Source organism: Ochlerotatus camptorhynchus, unplaced genomic scaffold (assembly GCF_037179485.1).
Source record: "Ochlerotatus camptorhynchus isolate MF236.1 unplaced genomic scaffold, CSIRO-AGI_Acam_v1.1 ptg000350l, whole genome shotgun sequence".
Lineage (NCBI taxonomy): Eukaryota > Metazoa > Arthropoda > Insecta > Diptera > Culicidae > Ochlerotatus > Ochlerotatus camptorhynchus.
The window spans coordinates 1,060,564-1,077,631 of NW_027040838.1; the positions used below are offsets into that span (position 1 = coordinate 1,060,564).

The window sequence follows — 17,068 nt, forward strand, 5'->3', positions numbered from 1 at the left end:
GTCAGATTTCTGATTCGTTCCTTATGCCTTCTTCTGGCCGCCATCGAACGGAAACGTTATGGTTGCGGTGTGGCCGTTAGAAAAACGACCGTTGATGGTGGTAATGCACCTGACTGCCACTACGTTGCAGGGATCACAGAACAGAACGACGTGTGCGCGCGCGCCACTTCACACTCCCGTGCACAATTCCGGTAAAGTCATTTCCATTTTCCTCCCCTGTTGGCTGTTGTTGTTGCTGTAGTTGTTCAACAGAATATGTGCACGGTTGCACTTGCCTATCGCGGAGAAAGACGTCATACTTGAAGGCGCACGCAGGAAAGGAACCTGTCGTCATCATTTGTAATAGTTTACAGCGGAGTAGTACAACTACTGCGGCATTGTTTCGGTCTGTGTAAGAGATGGCCTTCACTGCCTGGTTGTGGCAGGAAGAGAGTGAAGCATATTCGTTTGGACCCCCTTCTTGTTTGCTCGTCGTCGTCGTCGTCGTCATCAGGTTCTAATAGCCTCGCTTGATGAAGGTGGTTCCAGAAGGGGTCAGCAGTATAGAAGGCACGAAAGAATTGTTGAATTAAAATTACACATTTCACACTCTAGTGATTTCTCGGACGGTTACAGTCGAAATCGCGATAGTTTCTACTACCTACTTCTCGAATATCATCGAAGGGCTATCCGGAGGAAGCGCTTGCCTGAAATTGGAAAATATCACAAAGGGTACTCGGAGACAGGAATCGACAAGAACTTGGTTGGAATTAAGTTCTGGAGCGACCAGTTGTGTAATTTAATTCCGGAATCACTCAACGTAGGGTAATATTATGCACAACCTGTCAGCGCCAGCGGTAAGATTTGAACTGTGACCTTCACAGGGAGATTCATGAATGTTAAACCCAACCCTACAACCTGTAATTGATAGTCAAATACATTTAAGAGTACAGATGTCATAAATTGCGAGACATTGAATGATTAGCACACTTGCAACCTGGATAAAAGTTTGATCCCAAGGCCCCCCAAGGTTAGCAACAATGGTTCGTTGGACGATCCTGGTAAGTCTCAAGTAATTGCGGAAATCAGGAAACTTTGCGGAGCATGTTCAATGAATTTCCAAAACGATGACCCACGCACAAAAAGTTCTAGGGAGTTTTGTGATGAACTATACGAGGGTTATGACTAGAGCTCCAAGTCAATTGTGTGAGATCAGTGTGTTTTTTAAGTAGCTCTGTGAACAATTTTGTGGTACAACTTGGATTAGGAACTACTTGGAAAGCATTGCCAGATAATTTTAAGGAGAACTCCATGTGAATTTTCAGTACAACTTAGAGAAGAACTCCAAGACAATTCAGATAAAAAAATATGAGAACTCAGAGGTGAACAGCATGAGAATTTCTAAGGAGGTGAATTCTTTTAAAAAGTTTATAATATAAAGAGAATATAAGGACGAATTTCAAGATTTTTTTTTGTGTTCTGCAGAAAATTTCAGCATTGTTATAAAGAAAATTCAAGGCATTCTCAGAGATAAACTCGAATTTATTTTAGAAGAATTCTGTAAAGCACTCTATAAGGGGATATTAAATACATATAATCCTTTAAGCTCTGTAAAGCTTCTCTGGAACTTTAAGTACGGCAAGTTGGAATTTAAACTGTTACCCATAACTGAACAGTCTCAAATACCCATGTCAAATATTTATTTCGTTACAATAAATATAAGAACCTTATTGTAACTAAAATCAAACACTTCATCAATAAATAGCTTTTGCTTTTATATATAGTTAATCTTCTGATTGGTTTAAGTTAAATTTGAATCCACATCTCTCAAAATTCACCAAGTTCATGTACCTGATGAGTATAAATTTTTATCCTCGTCAATTTCCACAAAATTTAGCCCTTGGATCATTTTCGTCAATGTCCTAGAAGTTGTAGGTAATTCTGAGTAGAATTCCAAGGCAACCTTGAATAGGATTCAATACAAATTTTAATGAAAATTCATAACAGCTTTTGACGTTAATTTTTAAGGAATTATGAGAAAATTTGGACGAGAAAGAGGATTACACCATGATCATTCTGAGGAGAACTTCAAGATAATACAAAAGAGGACATTCTTAGGATAATTTAAAGAAGATTCTGGGACAAAAAGAATCCGAAGCATATTTCCATGTGACTTTTCGGAGAAATCATAGGATTACAATTGAATATGAGTATAATTTCTATCGAACCTCAAATGGATTCGGTCAAAAGTAATTTTTCAGGTGAGAATTTCATAGTTGTGAGTTGAATACCAAGGAGTAATTCCAACATATATTCAATTAGAATTTTGAGAATACTTCCGACGGATTTCTTAGAAATAACCTTCGAAAATTCTGAGCTAAATTTCAAGTGGATCTCCAGGAGTATTCTAAGGATATTCGGGTGTTATTTTTTCAGATAATTCAAAGGTGAATCCCAGCAGCATTTCGAAGAATTTTTGGGATTTCCTAGCAGAACAAAAAAAAATATTATAATTCCATGTGAATCTCAGGATAATTTTATGTAAATGCTGAAGTGAACTCCAAGTGAATTTTCAGAAGAATTCTTCAGGCAATTCCTAGCAAGAATTATTAATAATGTAATGAGCATTGCAGAGTGAATTAAAATAGTTTGCTAAAGATGTTGTAATATTTACCTATATAATACCTATCAGAATTTCTAGTTCAAATTAAAATGTTTCCATGAAACCTGTCCCAAGTCGACCTAATGACTCATTCAGCCTTGTTCGGTCCAGTAGAATGAATAGCAACTCCTGTTGTAGGTGGAAGAATTTTTTTTTCTTTCAGTAATTCAAAAATCAGATCTGGGTATCTATATCATTTAATATTTTAAAACGCTATCTCGACGTTTCATTCCTCATTTCGAAAATAGTTCTAATAATTAGGCAATGTCTTAATATTAGGTAACTAAGCAAACGCGGAGCACCTTCGTGATGCAAGTTCGCAGATCGCATAGAGGTCATCATAGTTCATATCTAAAAAGCGTGACGTGTTAGAGAATAGAATTATTCTAGACTTTAATTCAGGAGACCATAAAAATTTCAAACATGGTAAAATATCTCTGTTATTGAAAGTCGTGTTACACAGTGTTGTTAGTTTTTAATCTAGTTGTGCAAGATCTTGCGATATGAACTTTTGACGAATGCGTACAGATAGGAAATCGATGTCTATCTTTTTTGGATGACTGACAAATCAATTTGCATGATTCTATTTCTGAAAGTTTTCTGATAATGTTTAAGTCACAATTTATTAACTTTTTTAAATGATTTTGGTCACTTTTTTTTAAATGATTTTAGTTACTAATTCACTATTTTCACACTGCTATCAGCCCTGCTTGAAGTAAAAAATTCAAGATACTGTATTGTGAAAAATAAATACGTGTGAAAACCGAGACTCAACTAAACATTTTGTGGGATTTCATTTTTTACGGTTACAAATCAAAATTGCCATTCAATTACAGTAGCCAGTCCCAGAGTTCCCGTGAAAAGAATTATACTATCCTAATATGGGATAATTTATTAGCTAGTGGAAATTCCGAAGAGGATAGATTGATAGTTCCGTTAGAGTACGGCAGTGTAAAAATTAAACAGAAGTTGAAATTGAGCGAAGGGTCACTAAGGCGACAATACTAATCAAATGCGCAATCCTTTACCTAACTCATACTTTGATGGGTGAGGGGATTTGAGGTATTTTCTCAAATCCACAGGCAAAAGAGTGCGCGTTTAACTTGCTCATATACTGTGTGCGGCTGTGGAATAGTTCAAGGCGGAAGTAACCGTCAAAAATGCTGATGATGACAATGGCACGCAACACCACCCTGCTGATTCTCGCTGAGATGACTACGTTGGTCATGACGAGAGAAGCGGAACAATAGTTGGGTAAAGAAGAGTTGCATTATAACAGACCATTGTCTGGAAATGCTTTCGGCAACCTGGGGCTTTAGGTAGTGATAAAACGTCGCTAAAACTATTCCACAGTCGCAGACAGAATATGAGCGAGTCAAACGCGCACTCTATTGTCCGTTGATTTGAGGACATAACTCAAATCCCCTCACCCAACAAAGTGTGAGTTAGGTAAAGGAGTGGGAATTTGATTAGTATTGTCTCATTAGTGGCCCTTCGTTCAATTTCAAATTCCGTTTAATTTAAACATTGTTATACGGAACTATCAATCTATCTTCGTCAGATTTTTCTTTAGCTAATACATTATCGCACTTTGTTGGTATCAGTATAGCATTTCCTCCCAACTCTAAATATCGTAAACTTCACGTATGAAGTAACAGAACACTTTGATTGAATATGATATTCTTGTTAAAACTAACTCTTCTCAATTTGCTTTAGAATTCCCTTGAAACTTTCCGAAAAATTGCAACGGAATCCTCCTTAGATCTTCTTTGAAACTATCCTGAGTATTCGATCCCTTCGATATTTTTCGCAAAATTTTCTTTGAACTCTACTCAAAACGCTCCACAGAAATCCTTCATAGGTCTCTTCAAAAAACCCTTGAAATTCGCCTGAGAAATCCTTTAGAATTTTCTTTTAAAATTTTCCTAAGAATTTCGTTTTAATTTTAATCCACTTTTTTAAATTAATCACAATACAGTTCCATTGGTATTTTTTTTTTCGGAATTCCCTTGAATCTGTTCCTCTAAATACTGTTTATTAATTCTCATTGAATGCTCATAAGAATTTTCTTAGTCATCTCATTAAAATAAACCTGCGGTTCTTCTCAAGATCCCCACACAATTCTCATCGGAGTATCCTTGCAATGTTCCTTGAAGTTCTCCTCACAAGTCCCTTAGAATTACTCATAGAAAAACGTAACAATTCAATTCAGAACTTTATTTTTCACTCTCTCTAGAAATCTCTTGGGGATTGTCAGGGTAATGAAAACTGTTTCAATAATTGTTTTCAGGCTTGAAAACTTCTTAAAATTTGAACATTTCAGACTGGTGTCTCTTATCGTGCTATCGAATTTTTTAAATCTTAAATTTTCTATAATTCTTAATATTTTAGATTTTCCAGTTTAAATTTTGATGTTCTACAGACTCAACGAGATATTGTGTGATGTTTCGACTATATGTTTGAAACCGACGAGCTTTGTAGAGGCCCAATATTTCGTGCGCCGTATGGCCTTTTTGAAGAAAAAAGCAGTTCGAGTTCTCCAAAATATCCTGGAGTTGAGATTTCTAAGTCTAGTACGTTGTCCTCATTCATTACACGAATACTTACAGCTTTGTGGGACCTTATCATGTTGAAACAAAAAATCTTTCAAACGCTAAAAAAGTCAAGTTTTTGGAATTAATTTAAAAATCCTATAGTTCTTTTATTTAACGTCGGTCTCTGTTCCGCAATCTAGTGCCAATCGCCGACTGACATCGATTGCAATCCATTGACGGCAATCAAATGTGCAGGAAGGCAGCTTCCACACCTGCGTAGGATATCGCACCCATTCAAACACACATGGACCGGGACCAACGGCTTTTCTTCCCTTCCGAAGGAAGACCTATTTTACCCTCTCCAAATTCCATGAAACTTGGCGTAATTGTTCACTAGGGACCATGAGCCAAGTTTGTGCTGGAACTCGGCCGTTTTGATTCTCACCTAATCGCGTTGGGGTTTGGTGAAGTTGACGGAGGTTCTATGATCATCTCGAAAGTTCTATGAACACCTCGGAAGTTCTATTAACTGCTCAGAAGCTCTATATACTGCTCGGAAGTTCAATTAAATTCTCGGTAGGTCTATGAACTGCTTGGAAGTTCGATGATCATCTCGCAAGTTCCATGAACATCTCGGAAATTCTATGAGAGAGTTTTGGAAGTTCTATAATACGCGATTGGTCAAGGCGACGATGGATCGAGTGATGTGCGTTGTTCGAGTATCGGGTACACTCTCGAGTCCCTTTGAATCTCGAAGGGGGTTACGGCAAGGTGATGGAATTTCGTGTCTGCTATTCAACATCGCGTTAGAAGGTGTAATCAAAAGAGCAGGAATAGACACGAGTGGCACAATCTTCAGGAAGTCCATCCAGCTTCTTGGCTTCGTCGATGACATCGACATCATGGCACGGAACTTTGAGACGATGGCGGAAACGTACATCAGAATGAAGGCTGAAGCTAGGCGGATTGGACTTGCCGTCAACGCATCAAAGACAAAATACATGGTTCTAGGGAAGACAATGTTAGCCTCCCACCCCCGAGTTCAGATTGACGGTGACGAAATCGAGGTGGTCGATGAGTTCGTGTATATTTGGGCTCACTGGTGACCGCCGAAAATGATACCAGCAGAGAAATTGAAAGACGCATTATGGCAGGGAATCGTGTCTACTTTGGACTCCGGAGGACGCTCCGGTTGAATAAATTCGCCGCCGCACAAAGTTGACTGTCTACAAGACGCTGATTAGACCGGTGGTCCTCTACAGCCACGAGACCTGGACTATGCTCGTGGAGAACCGGAAGGTGTTGCGTACCATCTACGGTGGAGTGCAGATCGATGACAGAACGTGGAGGAGGCGAATGAACCACAAATTGCACCAGCTGCTGGGAGAACCATCCATAGTCCACCTTGCAAAAATTGGGCGACTACGGTGGGCTGGGCACGTCGTAAGAATGCCGCACGACGACCCAGTGAAATTGGTTCTAGAAAGCGACCCAACAGGAACAAGAAGAAGAGGCGCGCAGCGTGCAAGGTGGATCGACCATGTAGAAGGCGACCGGCTGACCCTTCGCAGACTACGAGGCTGGCGAAGTGTGGCCATGGATCGAGTAGAGTGGAGACGACTTCTTCGGACAGCAGAGGACAAGAAGGCCTTAGTCTGATTGGTAAGGTAAGGTAAGTATAATCTTCTCGGAAGTTCTACGAACTGCTAGGAAATTCTATGATAACCTTGGATGTTCTATGAACATCTCGGAAGTTCTGTAAGAAACTCTGAAGTTCTGTGAACTGCTCGGAAGTTCTATGAACATCTCCTGTGAAATGCCCGGAAATTTTATGAACTGGTCTGAAGTTCTATGAACATTTCAGTTGTTCTATGAACATCTGAAAGTTCTATGAACACCTCAGAAGTTTTATTAACTGTTCAAAAGCTCTATGTACTGCTCGGAAGTTCTATGATCATTTCGCAAGTTCCATGAACATCTCGGAAATTCTAAGAGAGTTTTTGAAGTTTTATAAACTTCTCGGAAGTTCTATGATCATCTCGGGAAATTCTATGAACATCTCGGAAGTTCTATGAGAAACTCTGAAGTTCTGTGAACTCTTTTTCAAATCAATCATGTTTCACAGTTTGGATCTTTGTTTTGTAACCGCCCAGGACATAGCTCCTTTCTTATGCGAGGCGCCCACTACTGGTGACGTTAAGTGCTAAGCTGATGCATGATTTTAATATTTCACCTGCCCCCTTTTCCTACGATTTTCGCAACGCCGAGTTACTCTCCAGTTTAGATTGGGACGACTTATTGGACACCGTTGACATTGAGTCCGCCGCTCAACCTATTTCCAATGTCTTGGCATATGTCATTGACAGGCACGTTCCGAAAAAAAAAAGATTCATCATCATACGACCCATCCACCATTCGTAGAGTTCTCTGCATCTCTCTTAAGTAAATGTTGGACTAACATACCAAACATGGCCAGGACAATCCTTAACTGTTGGAGCGGAATATGTCTTTATGTGGGAGATAGTGATTATTTCCTACTTACTATCTGTCCAGTAATAGATATCCGTCTTGCTCTTAATAGTTTTGAATTCGTACCACCTACGATATTGTGCAACTTGTTCGATGCTAATGTTAATGCTAATGCTTATTATCATACGACCCATCCACCATGGCATACGAGCGAATTTCGTCGACTGAAATCCAGAAAGAGAGCCGCTCTTAGAAAATTCACCAAACACCGCTCATTATACCTTCAACGTCACTTTGTCAGGATCAATCACGAATACAAATGAGTTGCGAAACGGTGCTTTCTTCAGTATCGACGTGGATTGCAGAGAAAGCTTAAGTCACGTCCCAAGCAGTTTTGGAAGTTTGTCAACGAACAACGTCATGAAGCTGATCTGTCTATGATACATAATAGTAACGTGGCCTCATCTACGGAAGATATCTGTCAGCTGTTCTCGGAAAAAATTGCTAGTGTCTTCACGGACGAGAGACTGAGTGACGACCATGCCCGACTGGCTGCCAGTTACTCGAAACTCAATTCGTCGTACAATCCGGGTCCTGACGGAATTCCATCGGCGTTCCTCAAAACGCACTTGGACAGTTTGTTGTCTCCTCTGTTGCACGTTTTTCAACGGTCCGTGGACGTAGGCGTTTTCCAAACCTGTTGGAAGCTAGCGCACATGTTTCCTGTACACAAGAAAGGCAACAAACAGGACGTTGGCAACTATTAGATTTCTACAAACATCTCGAAAATTTTCGAACATCTTGAAAGTTCTATGACAATCTCTGAAGTTCTATGAACATCTCGAATGCCTTGTGAACTGCACGGAAATCATATGAACTGGTCGGAAGTTCTAAGGATATTTTGGATGTTCTATGAACATCTCGAAAGTTCTATGAACCGCTCGAATGTTCAATCAGAGATGTGTATTTAATAAAGATAATAATAATACATCTCGGAAGTTCTATCAACATCACGGAAGTTCTATGAACGTCTATCAGATATTGTTTTTTAAAGATATCACGTTGACCAGGAATTATTCCAAAGGCCTTCAGTTGATGAACAATTTCCTAAAGGTCCTTTGGATATTTTTTCAAGACTTCAGGTAGATCAAGTATTGTTCTGATGCTCTGCCAATATAACGAACATGATTCCTTCTTTCGTCAAATAAAACTGAACGCGCCATTGTAAACTACACAGTATTTATCCCTTATCAATTATTCTCTTCTGTTTTTCCTTTTGCTAATTCCTGCCTTCCTTTCTGATATACAATGTCACTTGGAACTTACTCTCTTGCCGAAAAACCCAACGTCCCACCGTTCACCATCTTGTCCATTCGATCACCCGAGTGGGTTGGATATTCCGTTTCGTGTCATCGTGATCTCCGTTCAATCGTCTCATCTGCCGTCGAACGACGATATCGTTCCTTTGCGCATGACCGCAGGCAGATCATCCTGGTTGTTTCGATCAACACGGTTACTCGAGATCCCGGACGGGAACACCAGCGAAAGCATCTAAACGTTGTGTTCGGCGGGAATCCCCGTCATTCAAAGCACGATGAACGATACCAGCTTGGAAAAACACGATAGGTGGCCTCAGAATGTCCTTACACACACTTAAGTAAGAGAGCCCAATGCACAGCAATTCAAGATTATTATTTTTAAGATATCAGGTTTATCAGGAAATATTAAAAAAACGCTATTTTACGCAGCTGAATTTCGCAAGGCAGAACTCATAGGAAAATAAATTCACGCATGAGATTTGAGTTTTTGATTTTTCCCGAACACTGAGAACTGCACAAAAGATCTCCGAACATCGACTGCCCTGATGTTCTCGAAAGTTTTTAAAAATTTCTGCAATTCCCCGTAATTTTCCTGAAGATTTGAAAATTTTTTGTGAAACTCTCGGATCGTCCCCTCAAACATCATATTTTACCTGACCATTTCTGAGCTTCCCGGTAGTTTTTGGTACTTCTTTGAAATTGTCTATATTTCCTAATGTTCCGGCAAATTTTCCTGATATTCATAAAACTCCCCTGCAAAGTTTCTGATGATGATTGCTCTCCAAACCTTGTGTTCTCAAATCCCTACCCTGCCATCCATTTGTAACAATTTGTTACCGCTAACCTCGAGATAGCCGCGAGTAATCGGCCTCCACTTTACTAATGTTAGTTTTAAGTAATTTTGTGATCTAAACAATGAATATCGGCTCTGCAAAGCTACGGCAAATGAGCCTGGAAAAGTAAACGCATTATTTAAAAAAAAAATCTGAAATTCTTGAAGGTTCCTGAATTTTTCTGTAGTTCTCTGTGCGTCCTCAAAGTAGTACTTGGATCTCCCTTAACATCATAAATATCAAAATCTTCAGAAAATCTCGAAACTTCCAGAGTATAAGGAGACCTCAGTATCTCAGTGTACTAACTATTGCTGAAAATGTATGTACAGTTTCAGAAGCTATCAAAGATGTGGGTGAAAAAAAATATGCAACTTGCATCATTCATTAACTACCACAACTGCTGGAACTGAACGGGCTCATAGAATTTAAAACATTTGAAACTTCAATACCTTCTGAAACTTTACATGCATTCATGTAAGACACTCTGAAGATTTAACAAACTTTAAAGATTCCCGACAGCTTCTTAAAGGTCCTTGAGTTTTCATGTTTTTGATGGGTAGCAAAGGACAATGAAATACAATCGGTAATTCATCCCTGAAGAGTTTCATGAGAACTTTACATATTCTAAGCCATACCTGTCCCGTGAGAAACTATCCCATTTTAAGTTCAGTAAAATTTATATAATATATCCCTTGGACCAATCGGCAAAGGTGCAACTCTAAAGCAAGAGGAGGCTGGGTTCGGAGCGCAGCCCAGTTAAGGAAGATTTCGGTTTGGAATTACCGACTTTCCAGGGCACTGAACTTTCGACACAATATACCAATTGATGCAAAAAATGTTCAGCCTAAGAATGCTCGCAGTAGATTTAAGTCCATTTCAAGACTTCCAGCTGATCAAGTATTATTTTGAAGACCTTTGACTGTCCAATAATTCAAGTCATGTCTCTCAGATATTTTATAGCAGGGTAATCAGGAATTATTCCAAAGGCCTTCAGTTGATCAAAGATCTCCATGAAGTCCATTGGAATTTTTTTTTCAAGATTTAAAGTTGTTCTCCAATATACCATCATTACAAAGTATGACTTCTGGACATTATCTCAAGCTATCAGGCTCATCATACATTAATTCAAAAATCTTCATATAGTCCATTGGAATTTTTTTTCAAGATTTCAAGTTGATCGCCAATATACCATTATTACAAATTATAACTTCTGGACATTACCTCAAGCTATCAGGCTCATCATACATTAATTCAAAAACCTTCATACAGTCCGTTGGAAAGGTTTGATTACGGTTATCGACTTTTTAGTCAGTATTAATTGTTTTATGGAAAAGTTAGAAGTTACTGAGATAAGATATCAAATTCATCAAAAAATATTTCAAAAACCTTCAGTTCATCAAAGATCTCCATAAAGTCCCTAGGATGTTTTTTGACGTAGGACTACGCCTTTAATTTCTATACTGGGGATAACATTAAAAAAAAATCAAATTTCAGACATGAAACGAAAAATTCCAAACACGGACGTAACGATAGAGCGCAAATCGAACACACGACACATTGCGCATGCTCACATGAGCGAGCTCACCGCTCGGTTGACCGCTCACCATTTCACCAATGAATGAAAGGAAGGAGAGTAAGTAGGACTATAAAAACGTTTTCCAAATCACTTTCGATCAACGGATGGATAAGCGTCGGACACGACGTATGAGTGGAACAGCACGCATCGCACCAATACGAAGACGACGACGAATGCACCCACATCGACCGGAGGAAAGGCTACCCGCAATAGGCAGCATGACTGGGCTGCCGTCATCCGGTCGGCATCGACTTGCACTGGTGTGAAAGAGTCAAGCAATGCTAATTGTTCTTTCACAACAATTCAATTCAATGCTGGTCTTGGTCTGGTGTGTATGTTGCCATATACTTGCAACTAGGAACGCTCTGATGAAAAATATCCCAAAAGGGAGGGGCCTAGTTAGCTATTCTGAAAGTATAAACCAGACTGTAATTCAGTGAACGTGATCAGTTGCAATTCCATTAGCTGTGGGGACAGTCGTCATAACTAATTTGAAAACCTCAGAAAGTAGACGCATGAAGCATTACCAACGGCAACGACATCCTTCGAACGTTACACAGCTGAGTTTGACTACAATGATCACCTGCGTAATGCTGCTGCCAGGAAAGCCAACTGAGCACGCTGTCTCTGGAGATACCCAAGTACTCCAGTTTGGTCACTTCGATCCAAAATGGCAGTTTAATTTGCGATGGAGATGGTCACAACAAACTTTTAAAATTACAGGTATCAATAATCACTATTTTTCAGCAGCTTCACGGTAGCCGTCCCAAACGATCAAAAGGACACCAGAAAAAAAAACAAATAACAGCCCTTCTCAGGGTCACCATTTGAAAAACAACCGGCCATTTTCAGGGCCACCAATTCAAAAACGGAAAGAGTTAAGATAATACATTATCGATCAATTAAAAGAACTAAAGGCTCAACATATTTGTTCCGTCGTCTAGCGGTCCTACGTGAAGCTTCCGTTCGTACCCCTCGGCACAGACCCTTTTACTTTTTTACAAGATTATAGGTTGATCAAGGACTATGCTTAAGATCTCCAGTTGTCCAACAATTCAAATTATGTCTCCCGAATTTTCTCTAAAGATATTAAGTTCATCAGAAATTATTCCAAAAATCTTCAATTAATCAAAGGTCTTCATAAAATCATCAATAGGATTTTGTTTTAAGGTTGAAGATCTCCAACTGTCCAACAATTAAAATCAGAACATATCAGGGTGATCAGGAATTATTCACTTTCAGTTGATCAAAGATCTTCATTAAATCCCTTGAATATTTTTTTTTTCAAGACTTCAGGTTGATCAGGTATTATTCTGAAGATCTCCAACTGTCCAATAATTCATATCATGTCTCCCGAATATTTTCGCAAGATATCAGGGTGATCTGGAATTATTCCAAAGGCGACTATCAGTTGATCAAAGATCGTTATAAAGTTCTTTTGATATTTTCAGAAGACTTCAGGTGTATCAGGTAGTATTCAAAAGATCTCCAATAGTCCAACAATTTTTATCATGTGTCCCGGATATTATCTCGAGATATCAGTTCCATCAGATATTATTCTAAAGACCTTCAATGAATCAAAGATCTCCATTAGGTCCTTCTGGTGTGGGGACCTCCCTTAGCTCAGTCGGTAAAGGCACAGCTACAAAGCAAGACCATGCTGGAGGGTTCGATTCCCGGTCCGGTCTAGGAATTTTTCGGGTTCGAAAATTCTCGACTTCCCTGGGCATAGAGTATGATTGATATGTACTAATGCAAAAATGGTACAGGCATCGAAAGCTCTCAATTAATAACTGTGAAAGTGCATCTAGAACACTAAGTTCAGAGCACGCAATAAGCTAATATGGTGCAATAAGCTTGAAATGCGAGGAAGACGAAGAAGAAGGTACTACTGATTGTTTTGAAGACTCTGGTTGATCAGGTCGCTCCAACTGTCCAATAATTCGAGTCACGTCTTTAAGATATTCTCGCAAGGTTCTTTAATAAAAAAATCTAAGCTATTCTAGCAAGATAGCCAATTTGATCAAGAATTATTCCAAAGTCTTTTAGGTGATTAAAGGTTCAGAGAAGTTTACAGAATATCAGAGAAACTATAAGTAGGGGAATACTAAGGAGAGTGTCAAGGGCGATATTTCAAGAGATTTTCAAGCGAATTCCAAAAAAAGGAGAGACATTAAATAAATTCTCGCGAAATAGAGCTAAGATCTAATTTTGGGCCTACTAAGCACAACCCGCCATTTGCCTCTATTTTTCGAGTGCATTTATTTTCACAAAATGGAATGTTTTCACTGCAGATAACTTCTAAATTTATTAACCTTTCCGTACGTACCGTAAGATTTGATAAAGAGAATCAAATTGTTGAGATATTGTTAAAAATCTAACACTGCTTCTTGACCCCAAACTCGGCCTACGTATTCTAAATTCGGCCTAACGCATTCAAACGCCATTCAATCGCCTTTGAATTCACTTCGGCCTATCGGATAAAGATAAAAATAGATTCGGTCGGAGCGCTTCTTTTGTTTTTGAGAATAATAGGTGCAAACATTCGTATCACGCGATCTTATTGGCTTCGTTCAGTAGCTTTTGAACCATGCGTATCGTACCAAACGCACGATTGACTTGTTAACTCTGAAAGCATTTGATTTATTTGATTTTCTGATGCTCGGCCGAAGTAGTTCTCTACGCTAATTGAATATTTTCGGGTAACAAAAGTCCGTCGTAAATATCGCCATATGTGGCCAGCGCTCTACGCGCAAAGCGGTATTTTCAAACGATTATGGAGCTTGAGACCCACGGTGGACCTTCGAATACTGATCTCTACAGGTAGCGGTAGAGCGATGTAACATTTCTCGAAATATTCTGTAGAGTGTTTGGAAGCTCCTATGATGATACCAGTTCATTGTTGCAATCTCGAGAACCGTTTCATGCCTGATATCTCAATTTGTGAGTGATGTTCAAACATCAGTAACAATTTATCGCCAATCCATCGCAAAGTATATTTGGTTGAATATCAGATTCGATGTAGACATAATAACCGTTTTCGGTGCCTTAACCTGTCACTTAATCACCCGATCCCCCTCAACGTTAAATTATCCCACATAACTCCAACATTGGGAACTTTTCTGTTTACTGACAAACCCGTCTCCGGAATTCGTGTGATATTTACATTTGCCAAACATACATTCCGTGTTACATCCATCAAGTTGTCGTCGTCGCGATGCGGTACAATGTAAACCGATCATAAAGTTATGCCCATTCATCCATTCGTATCCCTTATCAGCATGTCCCAACGACGACGACGATTGATCATAATTCTTCTTCCTCCCTCATCTTCTTCCGCAGCGATTTCGTCCGACTTCAAAAGCATGCTTGAAGCCGGTGAAAGCAACGGTCAACCGGGACAGGAGCGACTACCGAGCGGTCATCAGGCCAGCGGTGGCGACAACGATGAAGGAGACGACAACCAAGACAACGACGACTACGACGATCCAGACAAAAGGTAAGTGCGAAAAGAAATTGCACAATTCGAGAAGATCGATTTCGCCGGCGGGCGAAACCGAACAAGATCCTAGACGTGGCGCCGTTGCCGTGTCTAGGATACTTAATCTTTTGTTTAAAGGTCCATGCCGGAACGCAATCGATGCAAGTTGAAAACAATCATTAAATGGAAGCCCTGCCGCGAGGGGTAAATACGACGGACGCGCAGTCTTTGTTTTCGGTATTTTGCAACAACAAAAAAAAAACCCACATGATCCAGGACCAGGACAAGTGTTCGTCGTTGTCCGTTATGCTTCGATTCTCCGGTGAAGGTCGTAGGAGGTTTGGAAACAAAAATCGATTCGGTGCGTCACAGCAGGGATTTAATTTTAAAAGGGACACAACACTGGCTGCCGCCGATTGGTTCGGTTTTCGTTTTTTCGGCGATCTTCACTATCTTCAGGTACCAATCACGGTTCAGTGGGTGTGGGACAAAGGGATGGAAATCGATTTCGACAGGTTGGGAGGGGGCGTTGCAATCGATTTAAACTGCGGTTCATGCTGGATTCGTGGAAACTGGAAGGAATTTGGCGCTTAAATCGGAGTTTTTGGCTAATGTGGAGTTGGGGTCACCAATGGACCACCGAATTCTGGCTTGCGCTCAATGCTTTCGGAGAGTGTAACAAGTTTCGAATTATTCTTTATAAAGCTGCGGAGCTGCTCTAGTAATGTTATTGCCTTTTGGTGTCGTAAAATTTTACAAAGAATATTTTTGAGAATTTTATGACATACATGATTTGCGACCTGTGAAGGCAGTTTACCGCAATCCAAATCGATTGCAAGGGAACCGACTAAAGGTGACATTACAGCCCGATCCAATCGGCGCCACAGATCTCTTTGCCTTCTTTTATTGCTATCCTTCGTGCAAACAGTACCGAGAGAGGTGCCATAAATAGATTTGCTTTCTCGCATTTGCTTAGGCGTTCGAATTCGATAAGAGTAGCAATGTTTATTCTAATGTTTTCAACGGTTTCCAACTGTTGCCTCTCCGCAAAGGTATGGATGCGGTGGGAAACCGGAAATGGGCCGAAAACATTTACTTGGGAAACCTTTGCACTATTTATCCAGTTGTGCGTGTTGCGAGATAACAAAAAATCCCAACGAGTTTCTTGCGCGGTTTCGAAGCTGTCAACTTGCCGATGATCGATTTGCGAACGACAACTCCGCACATTGCGCCATAAGTGTTCTTCACTTGCTTGCTTCCACGATGAAGAACTAGGTAGAAGGTCAGGTAATTTATGACACGGCGCTCAAATGCCACGAAGAAGAAGAGCAAGGGAACGCAGATAGCAGGTTTGGTCCTTCTTCCAATTTGCCGACTTGTTGCCTTTGCTTTCGGAGGATCGCAATCCCATTTCACGCACAAATTATGCAAAAAAGTGCTACTCATTTTTTCCTTCCTGAACAAAGGGAAAAGGAACGGAAAATTAATGACTCTCGGAGCGGACCAGCAACGCAGAACATCGAAAAATCTGGCGGTAATTATATCGAAGAAATGGGATATTGATGGATTTGGGAAAGCTGCACAAGAGATGGGTTTCAGTTTTTGCTTTTTTTTTTTGCAAATCACTGCAGGTCGGACGCCGCCGTAGCCCGGCGTGTCCCTTCCTTCGCAGTATGGTGCAATTTTCGAGCACCATCGGGTGTTTCTTTGTGTTCAGAATCAGAACTAATACGGTCGAAGTGTGACGGAATTGTTTTGGTGGGAAATTAGAAGACTCTTGAGTGACGCCTTCGTACTCTTTGTAAAACATGAAAGTTTTTTGGTTAATAGACGGCCATTATTGTTTTCAGAACTGCATGCGAATGGACGGAATACTCTAGAATCAAATTGAGCTTTGTTTGATGTTTCGATTGAGCCAGCGTTGCAAGATGCGATCGTGACCCAAAGTCTTAATCGGTCCTATTTTTCCTCAAAGAGGTTGTCATCGTTTTGATAACTCCCTGGGAATACAATGAATATCCGAGAGTCGATTTGGGCTTGGTCGAGTGTTTTAATTGACCCAGCGTTGCTAGGTCCGATCCTGACCCAAACTCCTTGTGGTAGAGATTTTTCATCAAAGACCCAACATTTGAAGAAATCGAAATTTTGATATCCATATTTCCCCATGATTGACTATTCCTAACAGGAAAATTTATTTTTTAAATTGTGAGGCTTG

The 17,068-nt window shown here is 40.0% G+C and overlaps 1 protein-coding gene across 1 annotated transcript in view; it reads left to right on the plus strand.

Moving 5' to 3' along the window:
- Window positions 1-17,068, plus strand: part of LOC135709122 (uncharacterized) — a 287,841-nt gene that overhangs the window by 107,510 nt on the left and 163,263 nt on the right. The window contains exon 2 of the mRNA XM_065231326.1: window positions 14,715-14,871. Coding sequence (XP_065087398.1) covers window positions 14,715-14,871 — 157 coding nt within the window. The remainder of the gene's footprint in view (window positions 1-14,714; window positions 14,872-17,068) is intronic.